The sequence below is a fragment of the Lepidothrix coronata genome, unplaced genomic scaffold (assembly GCF_001604755.1).
Source record: "Lepidothrix coronata isolate B3197 unplaced genomic scaffold, Lepidothrix_coronata-1.0 Scaffold234, whole genome shotgun sequence".
Lineage (NCBI taxonomy): Eukaryota > Metazoa > Chordata > Aves > Passeriformes > Pipridae > Lepidothrix > Lepidothrix coronata.
The window spans coordinates 929107-944897 of NW_016690414.1; the positions used below are offsets into that span (position 1 = coordinate 929107).

Below are 15791 nucleotides of genomic sequence, written 5' to 3' on the forward strand. Positions count from 1 at the left end.
CATCACAGGAGGCCTATTATATCACCCAAGCTTAAGAAAAGCTACTAATACATTAATAGAGATATATTACACATATTGCATATAATACATAGAATTAGCAAACACAAGAATGAATAGTAATTCTGCTAATTTGAAATAGATTCATCTTACATAGATGTTAGGTCTTCCATGCTACACACTATGTGGAACAAAGCAAAGACAAAATCTACTACAGCTGGATTCCCAACACAGAGAAGTGAAAAAGAATATCCAGAAATAGTGCCCAGTGACTTGGTCAAGGTTATAGTTACCCTTTTTCTCTCTTCCAGGAACTTTTTTGTGTTGCTGCTGTTCAGTTCTCTGACTCGCCTAAAAAAAAAATGCAAACGTTGTCCATGAAGACTCATTGGAAAAATATAAACCCAAAAGCTACAACAGAGTAGAATCTTAAACTCTTAAGGTATATTTTGGGTTTGGATTATCTGTACCATGTGGGACTAGTGGCAAATTGTACACTCCTAGGGCTACACACCTTTACACTTACATTAACAGCATGACTGAAAACTTGGCTGTTGTGAATGAAGTTTGCTTTTCCCCTCACTCAAGAGTGGTAGACAAAACTTTAAGGAAAGTTTAATTCATTTGTGCATCCCTTGCTGCACTCTGCCTTCAATTTGTTTTGGTATATAAAAAGTGCTGCATCTCTTAACAGTGGGAAAAATCATCTGATGATCATATGTAAAATTACAGCTTATCGATGCTGTTATTCTTAAAGCTGTTATTTAAGCAAAAAGATAAGTATATAGTTAATATTTACATAAAATACCTAAATGCAAAGTGTCTCTTCCTAAGATTTCTGTCATGAAAGAGGACAAAAATAGTTCAAAGAGGTGAATCAGCCTAATGACAAAGCCTGAAAACCAGAACTGCATTTCGCCTGCTTTCAGATCTGGGAACAGCTTTATCTCGGAGTCATTAGTGAGGTCTGACATTAACAAAGCACACAGTTACCACGGGCTCTGACAACTCATCCTCCTGATGAGCTGGGAGTGTGCAACACTCCAGGGACTCAGTTCAGCACGAACAGGTTCAAGCTGATTGACCAAAATAGCCCAGTGCCAAGGAGGGAATGTAAAAGAGGAAAGACTGAGCCAGATGGCAAGCCCAAAGTGAAGGGGAAACCCTGAAGGCTTATGAGACAACATCATGTAGGCTCTGCTTTCACTCCCTTTTTAGTAAGGCCCTCATTTCACTTAAAAAGCAAAAGAGGATAATGCACTTGAAGTACAATCATTAAACCCCTCACAGATGTGTTTCAATGTAATTGTGATTAGACCTGCTCTAGTCAGTCACAGATGATCAAGGCATTACATTTATTAAAAGGATAAATACGAGAAAAATCATTATTTTTTCTAAAGCAGTCATCTAAAAATACATTCAGCATAATCATTAGACCTTGTTTCCATGCATAAAAGCATGGTTTTAATAGAATTAATCCATGAGTTCCCCTGTCAGCATTTGACAGCATTCTCTCCTCAGGAAGGGAGATCTGATACTTACCTCTCTCTTTCAGCTTTATTTTTGATGGATTTGTCTTGGCTTATGGCTTTGCTGTTCTCCATAGATATTTTAGCCTGGTTGGCACGCATCTCCTTGCTTTCCCTAGGGGAAACCAAAGATAGTCATTAATGCCCAAGATGCAATTGTTGTGGAGGTTGGTTTCCTCTACACTGTGGTTAATTTTGCCCTTGAGGAATTAAGGAAGAGGAAAGAACAAACCACATGAAAACTGCCTTCCTTTGGGTAGGCTTTACACAGTTTGAGCAAGCATCCAGAAACCTCCATTTGTTCCAGAGAATAAAATCTGAAAGATCACTTTAAAGCATTTTTACACTTCGAATGCTGTAAAAGGGTATAAAATACTCTCTTTTCTCCCTAGTATACGAGTTGTCTTAGTATGAGCTACTGTTAGTCACTTAAAAAAGCAATTTGACTTCTAGAACTGTGTCAAAAAATTTACAAATCCTGCACTCAGAACTTAACAGCAATATCAACAGCAATAATATTTGCTAGTTGTGGTATGAGCTGACAGACTTCCTTTTAAGACTTCTAACTTTAGGAGTGAAAAGAGCCCTTTGGGCCTGAAAAGAGTGGTTTAGCCCATGGTCAGATTTGTGTGTGGTTTCTCCTTCTGGCTCAGTGAGCCTTTTAGCCTTTGCTGTGGAATGAGAGAGCTGTAACAGGAGGATGGCAATCCCCTTCCAAGGGTAATGTCCTGAGTGGTGTGGTTTGGCTTGGGAGCTGGAAAACCTCTTCTCTGTTCCAGATCTTGCCACATTGCAAGCCCAGGCAGGACCTCAGTCTCTTTTTCTGGACATGATCTTAAGTAGAGAGCTAAACAATTATTGTCCTAATTAATCCAAAATTCTAAATATTTTGCATGAAAAGGAGGAATGTGGCACAGAACAGAGTGCTTAATTTAATGAAATATTGTCACTGAATCTTTTTTAGCTTGCTTTCATCTCTAAAAGACATTAATCATTAAGTAGCATGAGGAAGCTTTGACTAATATTTTTGACAGCTTAAAATTTTTATTAAAGAAGTTTGGTGCTTTTTTTTTTTTTTAATCTCCAAAAGTTCATAAGGTGAAACATTTCCTGGATACAGGTTTAAAAGCAGTGGTATGACAGCAAAAATTAGACTGGGTTCTAAAAAATGTTGTGTTGAGAGCACATTTCATTCCAACAGCCCCTTCTCCAAATAAGAGCTTTTATTTTCTATACTGAATTTGAAGTAATTTTCAAGCACACTGTCTTAAGAGGAGTACTGAAATAATTCATTTTTATAACTGTGCTCGAGGACATGAAAAAAGTTAGTGTAGGTGTTCAAATTGATTTAGCCTGTTTGCATCAGATATAATTTTAGAGTGAAAGAAGTTAAGAGGATTAGAGGACTACTGTGCATCACTGCTGATTGCAAAATGAGGGTTTGGTCATGGAGATGGTTGAAAGAGCCAACACAACTGTTTATTCTGCAGGTATAATCTAGCTCTGAGCTGCACTGCTGATGGGGTCTTTTCTGGGGCTGCTGGGTTTTCACTTGCAAGAAATAAAAGATATTACTAACAGAAGAAATGAAAAATCTTATCTTCTTTTTAAAATAATCTAGAAGCACTTGTAGATGTAGATGAATCAAGCACTGCTTGATTCTAAAATAGTGCTTCTCAAAGTAAATAAGAAGTTGCAGTGGCCAAAGTTCCAGTGTCAGCTCAACCTCCTGGACTGGGGCTTCAAGTTGAGTCTCCAGTTCAGCAGTAAAAACACCCTCCCTCTCATGGGCAGTGGTGATGCCTGTAGCCAGAGGTAACTGGAAGAAGCAGATAAGCCAGGATGGTAAAGAAAAAAAGAAAGGATTCTGAAAAATGTGGCATGGCAAGATTTAACTGCTGATTTCCCACTGTGTCACACTGACTGCAACTCTGAAACTTATACAAACATGTCTTTTAAAGGGACACTTTAGGTGTATATATATATGTATTTATATATATGTGTATACCCTTGGTATTTATATATTTTATATGTATTTTGATGTGCATTAACATGTTATGTCACCAGTATTGTTTGAATAACTAGAAATCTCTTCTTCTATTAAAAAAGTGCCACCACATAATTTTTCTCTCTCTCTTATGTCACTTTATCTGGAGCACATAATGCTTGTGAATAACAGCTCCATGTCCCCAATTTCTGAAATGCTGCAGGATCACCACATCCAGGTGAGTAAAGGTAACAGTCTGAGGAGGTGGGAGGCACAGCAGACCCAGAGTTCAATAAGCTTCAGGTTTTTAGTGGTGTCTGCTGCCTTCTGCTTTGTTTTCAAATGGGCTCAAAGCACAAACTGTAATTGCTTTTTGTTCTGTTCTTGGAAGGAAGGTATCCTACCCTACAGCAGATAACTACATCATTTTAGATTATTGATCCCTCCTCCCAGCCCTGTGCCCTGTGCTGTGATATCCACCTCATTACCCCGGCTCACAGAGAGGGAAGCAGTGAGAACATCATGCTGAGAGCACGGTCCACCTCCTGCATCACCCTCAGAGAGATCCTTTTTTTTCCTATGGATACCAGAGCTGTCTCTTGGCTGTTACATACACCTCTACAGATAAATGCATATGTCTTCCTACACACAATATATTGCATTAAAAAGTCTACCAATGATTTAGTGTGAAGTCTTCTGAAATATTCATAGATTCAGACACAGTCTTAAATTTGTTTTAAACGGGAAATTCCCCAGTCTGCACATTTAGGACTTAACACATAAATTCCCAAGCACACTAAATTGCAATGAATAAAGCAGGAAGAATATTGAAGGAAGAATTTATCAGGATGTAGATTTTCAGATCTAGTTCTTAGTAGCTTTGAAAATAGAGCAATACATGGACTGAACACAAATGATTTCTTACAAGAAAACAAGATCCACTGCTAAGAATATAAGAATCATGTATAAGAAATGACAGTGGGCTGCTTAAACAACATAGAGATACAGAAATTCTAAACCCTAAGACTAAAATTACGAGGAAAAAAAGCTTTAAAAAATTTAAACTTTGCCTTAGTGTATATATAATAGCTGCCTGGAATGACAGCTTCTAGCAAAGTTAAAAGAATATGGAAATATGTATGGAAAAGAAAACAAAAACCTCTTACTTCCACAGGGGATATATTAGTAAATTATCTTTTAAGCATTGTGGTGAATAGCAAATAGGATAGAAAAAAAGACTCAAAAAAACCCCGAAGAAGGTGATGTGATTTCTTGGGCTATGTATGATTTGGAGACACAGCACCAAGGACTACACCTTCCTCTGGCTAATAACTTTTGAATTATCAATTTGTATTATAATTTAACAATTTTTTTACTTCATATTTGACTGGGAATGTTTTGTAGGACCCTTGAATAGATGGGTTAACACAGAGATTAACATAGAGATGAGCTCACTACCAGCTTTTTGCTGGGAAAATTCTCTGTTGGATGGAAAGCTTGCAGGTCCCAGCCTGTGTTCTCTCTGATGCAAAGATAAGCTGTTTTTTCACTCAGGAGTTGAAAAAATAATTTCAATTCCTTCTTCAAATGTGATTTCTTTATTCCTTCCCCCCCTGCTTTTTATGTGAAAGATGTTGAAGCCACTTACATACAAATCCACATATAAGCCACTTATACACATATATGTATGTGTATATATGTGTGTATGTTCCTATGCTTTTAGGTTGCTTTGGATAATAGATCATAGCATAAAAAAGTGATTCTCTACTTACTGCCATTTTTAGCACTGTGAATATGATGTGTATTTAATTTTATTTCATTTCAAATGGGCAAGATAGTTAATTACAAAAGCAGCAGTGTCACACAGCATCTTCTGTATTCCCAGTGATATTGTATGAAGATAAGACATCAGTCTAATGTAGTTTATCCTGCAGCCCCTTGTTTTTATGATCTCACTTTCCATGGGTCTTTCATACAATCACCAGTGCTATAAACACGAGTCCATAACTGACAGCAACTCCAAAGGATATTTCCATATTTGATACTTCTCATTTTCCAGCCTCTGAATTTGAGTTCCAGGGGAAAGTTGATGCAAACTCCCATTGCATCTGCTGCCTTTAATGAAGTTCAGATAATCCAAACCAGCTAAGTAGCACATTCCTTCACCTCCCTAAACCTTGTCTGATCACTTCTTTTACTTCTCCCATGCACTCGGCCCAGTATCTCTGACAGCAGTACAGAGCCGCCAACACTAAAAGTAAACCATAACCCAAAGCAGACACAAACCACATCATCAGGTAGCACTGCCCTGCTCACCTGTCATGGGAAAACTTCAGCTGCTGGGTTTGTTGTTCATGAGCATTAATCAGCAGTTTCTTCAGTAGTTCACACTGTTGGTTCAAGTGCAGGTCACGGATCTCTTGCTCTTCGGCGCTGTGCGTGTTGATCATCTCGGACCACTCTTTAGTGTGCTGAGCCACGATCTCCTTCACCTGGGGGGAAGTAACAGCAGCTTTGTTAGAGGTGCTCAGATAGGCTGGGAGATCAACTCTTCCTGCTGCTGAAGATGATGTAAAGACAATCATAAAACAGGTTGTAAAGAATGCAGCTAAACTGTGAAAAATGAAGTTACACTAATGAAGTTGCCTCACAGGGTAGCAAAGGCACCAAGGACACTACCACCGACTGTAAAACCAGATGTAAACTAATCCCTACTATCAGGACACTATTATCTGAAGTGCCCTAAACAGAAAAGCTCTTGACTGTACTACCCTTATTTTAAAACCTTCTCTGAGTTCATAATAAAATGGTTTCACATTTTTGGTTGCCAAGAAAAAAAAATATATATTAAAAGTTCTGAACTTAAAAATGGAAAAACCTAGTGAGACAGTCTTTCATTTTGTGGAGACAGTTTTACACACACAGTCAGTTTACAGAGAAATCCTGTGTTTAATATAACCTGAAACTGAAGATGGGCTACATATCTTTGTTTGATATTCATTAAGTCAGCAGGGAATCTGACAAGGTTTCTTCTCTTCCTTATCTCCCAAGACTCACAAGAATAATGAGATTAAAGTTTTGGAATGTTCCCAAGAGACAATATTAAGAAGTCTAAATCACCAGAGTTGTTATTATAGTAACATATCACACTCAATGATTTCGAAAATCAGCTAATAGAAAGATATGTTTTATTATCCTTTAATAATTATCCTTGGGTATTTTGACATGCTATCCTATTTTTCCATAGATGGTATATAAAATATGCTTCCCAATAAATCTATTTTCAGGTAATCATCTCAACTGCTACTATAGTAATTAATAACATCTAGGTCATCTTCTACCAAAGTAAATTTGATCTTTTATATCAAAAATTGCCTCAATATTGCTCAGAAAGTGAGAGACTGATGCCAGTATTTCAGCTCCTCTGAAGGCCCTCTTACACAAAAGCTCACATTGCCTATTAAATCTGGACCCCTAATTAAAAAAAAAAAAGGCAAATAATTTTGGAACAGATCAGGGTCACCACTACCAAAAAACCAGATTTGCATTTAACTACAGCTAAATAGTGGTCCCATATCAAAACAGGTAGGGCTGGAGGCAGAAGCAGCTGATGGAGAACAACCTGGAGTTTTCTGCAGCTGTCAGAAAACAACAAAAGCACTTTGAGGCAGAAGTTGGTACGACTAATACAGGTCTAAATCATCAGGGTGTTTAAGAGTGAGTGTACCTCCAAAAAAATGAGCTATGCTTATTTTTGTGCTCGTGGGTAAATGTAATACTAAGACAGAGCCTGTCAACTATGAAATGATATGAAGGATGTGGAGCAGTCAGTGGGAGTAGTGTTTTTAGTAAGATGTTCATGAGGCAGTACTGCCTTCAGAGCCAGAAAAACAGGAGGATTCCATTTTAAAATGAGTCAAAATAAATGCTTGGATTTTGGTAAGGAAGAGAAACTAATTTTTCAGATGGAGTTTTTGAAAGGTTGCGGGGCAGACACTTCAGCTCTCCTCTGGCACACACCTAAGGCACTTTGGTTAGGACTAAGTTTCGTCCAAGCTCCTTGTATTGCTGATGTGAAAAGGTGAGCAATTCCAAAGCAGGACTTATCTCCTCTCAACAGTGATCTCATTTGGCTTACCAAGCCCCAAGGAAACCTAGAGTGGACTCAGGAGAGCTAAAGGTCATGGCTGAAGTTCTTAGGAAACCTTGTTCCTTATTTATTTTCAATGCAAAGTTTCCAGATGGAGTCAGCTCTATCCATGACTTGAAGGAAAAAAGGGACAGGTAGATGGATCCAAAGTCCTGGGTGTAACTGGGACCACAGCAGAAGAGGGACCACCCAGAAAGCAGAAAGTATAAATCAGAATGTTTGAAAGTACTAATATTTAAAAAAGACAAGTACTATTATATGACTCAGGGAGCAGGCCCAGTGTTTTCCTCCACTGCTTGCTGCTGTGTGACTCTCCCAAACAGTCTGCCACTTAGGACTGTGTTCCACATTATTTTAAATATTAGGAAATGCAGGGGATATTAACATATGAGCTCTGATTTCTAGGCACAGTTTTACATCACCCTAAAATGACAGGCAGGCATTCCAGTAAACAAAAAGTGTGTTCCTCTACTTAAAGCCTCCTTATGCTGTAGAGAAAATGCAAAACAAACTTTGCATAAAAAAAAGAAGCATGACTTAATAAAATAGTGAAACAAATAGATGTATAAATAGTGGAAGCCCTGGTGAAAGCAAATCTTTAGTGACTTAGCTGCAAAGAGTATTTACAGAGCCCAAGTAAATGCAGGGAAACAAAGACTCAAGGGCTTGTTGCAAATGAGTAAAGTGATAATTATTTTTAAATGGTTAATGTTATAAACTACAGAGGAGTGTGAAGGCAGGAATTCTGTATCTCAGGTACACTGATACCAAAGAACCATATCTCAAGCTGGAAGGGAACCATAAGGATCATGGATTCCAACTCCCATAGAGGAACCCTGCAAGGAGACTACAGCAAGCACTACAGTACCTTCAGTATTTAACCTGAGAAGGAAGTAAGAATCACAAAACCCCTGCCTCTGTTCACGGACAGATGTGCTGCTAATTCCAGAATCAGCACACAGTCTAAGAAACAAAACTTGTTTACGAGTTTTTCTCCAGGGATGTGAGAGAAAGAGAAGCTTTCCTTTAAATTACATATCCACCAAGCCAGGAGTCTTATTTCAGGTACAGCAAGATGATGAGAAGGATGTAAGGGACGTGCCAAACACCAGTTAGAAGACTTTAAATTTGACTCAGATTCAGAAGAACTTAGAACTCATGGCCATTAGAACATCTGAAATCCAATTTTGCTGCAGATCTGTGTTACACTTCAAAGTTCAGATGTAGCAAACTCAGAGTACCTCCCCGCTTTTCTCCAATTTACTAGCATCATAGTTAAAATTACTATTTCATTTTCACTGGGATGTGCTCTTGTTCTACCGCTTTCCACTATTAAAGCAGTGTTGCCTGTCCTAAAGGACAGGAAAAATAACCATTAGCTAACTTCTCTCTTTCCTGTTCTACAGACTCTGTTCACCAGCCTGTCTTTTCATCTGTTCCTTCAGTAGGCCCAAGAGACTAATTAAAATCTTGATAAGGAACTTTATTTTGCACAGCATATATGCAAGATGTTTGTTTAGTCACTAAGTTCAAGCAGGAATGATCTTTGAAGTAATCTTTCCTTTTTTGCCTTTTCATCCTCTGCCTGCTTGATATTGGGACCCACTTTTCTAATGCAGGGGAGTAATTTGCATTTGCTACGTTAATCGTGTGTGAAGTACACGTTGGGACATTCAGATCTAATTTAAATATTTCATGTCAAACTTGGGCTGGATGTTTCCTCATGACAGGAGGAGTTTTGTTAGATGAAAAGGTCTCTGGTGTTAAAGGTATACATGCATATTGTGGTACAGAGCTGCACTGGAGGACGTGAGCTGTAATTAAAGCTGAATCATGTTCCAATCTGATATCAAAATTAGTGGGCCAAATGCTGTGAAATGCTGAACAACTGTTAATTAATCAAACTCCCAGTATATCAGTGTAATGCAGTCAGCATCTCAGAATTTAATCTAATTTAATTGCACCTACATTCATCTAAGATAAAAGTTAATTTCCCAATGGTCTTGGGCACTGTTTTCCAACCTGTTGCTTGCAAACCTTTGAATGATCTCCAGGAATAATTCAAGGGCCCACACAAGGAAACGGAAACAAAAGAAGTCAGTAAATAATCCGGACGATTTTGATGGAACCACAGGGAGCAAGACACTGAAAATCACTAGAGAAAACCAGAGAGGCAGATGACTTACAGAAGAGTTCTTTGGGAATTATCCAGTACACAGAAGCTTGGCATTTCAAGTCTTATATTTGAGTCTTACATTTAAGTATCCTTTCAAAATGTCATCCTAAAACCTGACAGGGGAGTGGACAAAATTCAATCTTTTTTTTTCCAGATATGGATTAAATTGAAGGGAACCAGTCTGAAAGCAGGATTTTAAAAGGAAAACAGCTCAGAAACTGCATATATTTGTGGAAAGGGAGAACATGAGTCACATTTGTTGGATTTGGAAGACTAATGAAGATTTGGATGTCCCTTGTGTACAAATGACACCTCTTAACTCCAGACTGTGAATGACACAGGTGAGAAGCAGGGACCACAGCAAAGAATTTTCTATATAATATATCTTCAAGTGAGTTTTGGAGCTTATGTCTGGATGATTAGGAGCTAGTGCTCCTCAGAGAGTTTATTTCACTAAGAGATTAATGAATTTTGTATTTTCTGGGTTGCCAACAAATTTGGTTTTATTTAAGGCAACAGTTCTAGACTTTTCACAGGGGAAGAAGATGGGGTGATAAGAGAGCACATTAGGTTTTATCCCTGGGGGCTCACTCCGTGTTCAGCTGAGAGGGCAGCAACAAGAAAGCAACCTTGTTTAGAAAACCAAGATCTTCTCCACATGGAATAATAAAACCAAAGAGTAAAGTTAAAAGAAGACAAGATGAACATTAACTTATTCTAGCCTCAAAGATGTGGTTGTGTTTGTTAGTATTTTCTATACTTGTCTGATTCTTTTCACAGGTTTCATCTTTTACTGGGGTCAGTCTCCAGCACGCTCTTCTCCCTGGAGATGTTTTTGCACATGGATGAGCCTTCTGGTGTCCCTGCCACCCTCTAGTCTGGATATCTTTCAGAAACTTGAAAGCATGTCAGCAAGTCACGGATAAAACTTCCAAAGGGAATAGGAAGCCAGAGAACACAGCAGTGGTACAGGAGTACAGAGGAAGCAGCTCTAAGCAACTCCGTGTGAGTCACGAGCTTGAGAACAGCTTTTCCAAATGAATGGAAGTTGAGTCCCAGAGCACCTTCATTCTCCAGCACCTTGAAGAAAACGAAGCCACTACACAAGGGGGGGGGAAAAATTACTAGAAATAAGAAGGCACTTAGTTCAAGAGCAACTTGGGCTCCTCCTCCCTCAAGAGACAGACCAGCAAATGTCCACGGCGACAATGGTGGAAAACAAAAAAGACACTTCTCTATGTATATATTTTGGGAAAGTATTTAGCATCCGAATTTCATATAACACATATTCTCTTTGTTTAGCTAAAACCAACACAAATGACCAGTTTTGCTTCACGAGGAATGAATATGGCACTTTCTTCAATTCAAAACAGCAGGAAATTGATGCTGCTTTTAAAAATTCTTTTAAGAAACACTTTTAGACACTCAATTACTCCCATTCTTTTCAACATGTTATTATTGCTGAAAATCATTCATATGCTTCCAAGAAAATTAACTACCAGTTGGGTCTCAAAATCTCCCTTTCAGATGTTGCATGTGTTAAAATTGGCTGTTTGCTTACCTTAGATTTGTGATCTGATGTTAGTGTCTGAATTTTAATTTCCGTTTCTTTCTTCAATTCAACACAATTACTTCCCCTAAAAAAAGGAAAATTGCAAATGTGTGCCACAAGTTAAACATCTCCCCATTCAGTCAGCTCTTACTAATTAAAATGTTAATCAAAGTTGAAGTGCTGCAGTGTATTGGAATGAAATTATTTCTTCTGGCAATTTATTCACAACTTACAAAATATTGTTGGATTAATGATCATTCAATTCAAACACCACATGATTAATTCTGGATTGGCCCTGCATTTATTCTATTGCTGAGGATGTGTCAGGCATCTCCATTTATGATACTTGGTTCCTTTTCCAGGCTTAAAATACCTTGCCAAGAAAAAGCAGTTTCTGCCTGAAAACTTCCAGGCATATTCACTGCCTTGCCATGGTTTTACTCTGTTTTAAAAATAATTTTGCTACTTTTATTTCGTTTGAGGAAGAGAAAAAAGAAGTCACTTGATTAATTACCTCACAGGGCGATCTGGGAACCCTAAATTGAACACCTATTGAAAATGTAGGTGTCCCTCTGTGAGAAAACAGAAGTGAATGGTTTGCAAAGAAAGCGCTGAACCACACCAACCCACTTGGATGAATCCAAGCCATTGGATACCTTATATGACTTGGAAAGCAGTGAATCTTGAAGACATCCCTCACTCCTGCAGCAAGACTTTGTGTTTGGGTCAAGTGTTAAGGGGGTTGAATACCAGTTTCAAAGCTCGTTTAATGCAGGAGGAGTGTGTGATTCCAAGGAACAGGCTGGCAAAAAGCCTGGAGAAGGCCATCCTGAAGCTCCCCTGACGTGCCTGTGGGTTAGGAGATGGATGGTTTCTACCTCTCACCCACAGAACTGCCTTCACTAAGCCCAATTACTTGAGCTGTGCACTGGGTGGGACGAAAAACTATTCCACTGCAGCTACAACAGGAATTTCAATTACTGCCTCACCAGAGTCAATAGGGTTTTGAAGGCTGACAAGCTCCATCATTAACAATCTTTTTCCAGTGAAGGGTTTTTACAACAGAATACAAATTCACACAGTGCAAGTCTCTGTTATTTTGTCTGGAATAATACAATCTATTGAGAGAGGTCTACTTTAACATCACTGTAATATTTCTGTGTCAGATTATCCACCGATGCAAAGTGGTACAACTCCACTGAGGGGATGGAGCCACGTTCATTTATCACCTGCAGCTGGCCCTAATAAGAACGGTCACTGCTTGACTGCAGACACATTAATACATGTTTGCTCCAAGAAAGGAGACTTACGAAACTCTCAACAACTTTAAATCCTACTTTTTTATTGAAGTACTGCTAAACTTAGGGAAAATGGCCGAAAATTTTATCATCAAGCAGTACCAGGTCAGCCCTTACTGAAAATAGTAGTGTGGTGCGTCTTGTGTTCCCCAGGGCCACCAGAAGGATTAGTCATTTATTTTCTAGCCATAGCAAGGGAAATTTTGTAGATATTTATAACACTCTTTTGACACTTCAGAAGTAATCTAAAGTCATAAGCAGAGGTTCTGACCACTGTTACCTCTGCCTGAAAAACAACAGCTGGAAGGAATTTGATTATCCATGTGGGTAGCCATGATCAGTCTGGCTGTAAGGAATGTATGGTTTGTCATACACTGTGAAAGAGTAAATCAAACATATTTTATCCCAAATCAGTCTAATTAGTTCAATCACTAGAGTTTCAGAATCCCAGACATCAAAACCACCAGCTGATCCCTTCTCTGGAAACACAGCTTTCAGGATATCTCAAGGCAACTTCCAGCCAGTTTGGACACTGGACATAAGGGAATTGCCTTCAGCTGCAGTGGAAGAGTCCACAGTCAAACCATCAAGTCACAGCTGGGAACAAAGACCCAGGACAGTGCAGCCCAGGGTCACATATCCCTGCTCACACACACACAGACAGTTTAACTTCTGGACAGTCTGAGTAAATCAGGAGGATCTTCATGCCCTCACTCCATTTCAGAGTGGGAACACAAACATACCTATGCCCATAAGCCTCTCTGATATTTTTAAGCATTTGAAGTGTATGACAGAAATAGCACAGGGAGCAAAATCCTGTCCATCTGTCGGAGAATTAGCATGTGATTAAAAAATTCTACTTTGCTGAACAATATGCAGTTGACATTTGTCACACCATGTGGCAGAAACAGACCACAAAAAACCTGCACAAGATCAGAAGAGAAAGTCCTCTATACACCTATCAAAAGCCTTTTTGTCAGGAAATAACTGTCACTTTCAGAATTAAAGCCTTGAAAACATGTTTTACATGCTCTTTTACAACTTTTATTGCTTGCAAAGGTTCCAAAATGACAGCCAAGGAAATGGAGCAGGTCCTGTACTCACTGAACCCAGGACTCTGGATTCATCAGGTCATTTAAGTTCAATAAAATTTTTAAGTCCCAACCCATGTGTTCACTTTTAAGCATGTCCTTTAGTACACTGCACAGCTGGGATGTGCAAAAGCACCTTGCTGAATGGGCTTCCAGGGCTGCATATGCAAAGACCTTGAAGGAAGCCAAAATATTTGGATACAGAATTAAAAAGTGTTTTCACAGAAGGTCTGTGCTGATACTGGTTTTGATTTGGTTGTTAATTAGATACCAACAGTTATTCTTGTAAAACTGAAAGAGCCATCAGATGACTGAGAGCTCTGGAGTCCATGGAAAGTATGGAGTCATGGTAAGGAACAGTATTTGCCTTTGTAGTGGATCTGCTTCTGGAGTGGTCATTTTCAACTTTTTTTTAACTCACTGACAATTTAAAACTATCATAAAGGCTTTGGTTTCCATGGAAGAAGTGTTATAACATTAAGAAAAGCTGCTGCATGTAGCCAATGAAGTGATCTCAGACTGGGAATCAAATTATCAGCTACGTTGGTACTTGTCCCATTTGGGGTTACTCTGGAAAGCGTCGTCATCCAGAGCTTCCTATTTACTATTTATTGCACAGAGACAGCCATTACCACCCTTAACTTTCTGACACACCTTCCTTTGCTGTTTTGGCAAGACAGGTAGAGCCACTGGCTTCTTCTCAGTCCAACAGGAACACTGAGATTCTTTAATACCAGAGCACAGGGAAGCCTCTCTTCCCCCACGATAATTATGGTGTAATGTCTATGGATTAGTTCACTGTCACTGCGGTAAATAACCTGACTGTAATTATAAATCCAAGTAATCAATAAGCTTTTGCTGTGTTATTTTGAATGAAGTTGAATTAAAGCCACATTAAATCAATCCATTCTGTAGCTGTCCCCTCTCTCTTTGGAGAAGTAGTAATTTTCCGGAAGAAACTGCTTGAATTAAAAATATTTGGGTGCTTACAGTTCTCCTATCTTGGACAAAAAAGTACAACATGACCTTTTTAAAGAGTTTGTGAGCTTTCAATAATTTAGTGAGGAGAATTCTCCTTACCATGTTTACTTCTGACAGCTCTATTTCTGCTCCGTTGCAAGTTTACAACATGCACACTCAAAAAACCACCACCATTCCAAATAATTTGTATAAAAAGCACTGGTGGAAGAATCCAGTGCCAAACAGGCATCTCTGTTCAGTGTTCAGTGAGTGAGTTCGTTGCCAGATGACAACAATATGAAATTAAGACTAACTATTAGGATAGCTGGATATAGAACTAAAGTAATTCCTGCTGTCTCCATGAAATGCCAGTCACAGGGCAAAAGGTGGAAAGGAAAAACTGCTGCCAGATTACACCACAGCAGCAAGGCAGCAGCAGGTCCTGCTACTGAATTCCAAATTAGAATTAGACATTTTATTAAAGTCCCCCAGCATCTTCCAGGAACCTTTCTGGGACAAGCAGGAGGATTCACACAGATAATATTCCCAGGCCATCAGCTACTGCAAATCAAAACATTTTCACTCAAGTAAAAGGAGTAGTACTGATTTATCCTAGCTGAGGACCTGAAGGATTCTTAAAAAAAAAAAAAAAAAGATATTTTGACTCAACAGCGCAGCAAAACTCTATTATTCTAAACCATTCAGGACTTAGAAGCCAGCTTTCCCCCAAAAACTCAAATCTTTGCTACTTTCTGGTCATTAGGGCTATTGAGGACCTCACTGAACACAAGAGTGACGTTCCCTGGGGAGTGCAATGAGACCAGACCAAACCACAGAGAGAAAACTTCGGGGCAACTCCTTCACTTTTCCTGTTAAAACTCTGATAGCAGAAGACTAGAGAAAGGCAAAGAGAGTACAGCATTTATGGCCTGCTGCTAAAGCCTTCAAACATCTCATTCTCAGCTTGATGGAGGATGTTGCTTCAAGCTGCAATCCATTCATTCCAATGACCTTTTTACGAATTATTTACTCCAGACCACAAAAGCATAAC

The 15791-nt window shown here is 38.8% G+C and overlaps 1 protein-coding gene across 6 annotated transcripts in view; it reads right to left on the reverse strand.

The window, feature by feature from the left end:
• The window catches only part of PLCB4 (phospholipase C beta 4), a 187242-nt gene that overhangs the window by 6950 nt on the left and 164501 nt on the right, over window positions 1–15791 (reverse strand). For all 6 annotated transcript variants that reach the window (XM_017834556.1, XM_017834554.1, XM_017834555.1 and 3 more), the window contains 4 exons: window positions 11401–11476; window positions 5830–6005; window positions 1540–1641; window positions 291–348 (listed from right to left, as the gene is read on the reverse strand). In XM_017834556.1, coding sequence (XP_017690045.1) covers window positions 291–348; window positions 1540–1641; window positions 5830–6005; window positions 11401–11476 — 412 coding nt within the window. The remainder of the gene's footprint in view (window positions 1–290; window positions 349–1539; window positions 1642–5829; window positions 6006–11400; window positions 11477–15791) is intronic.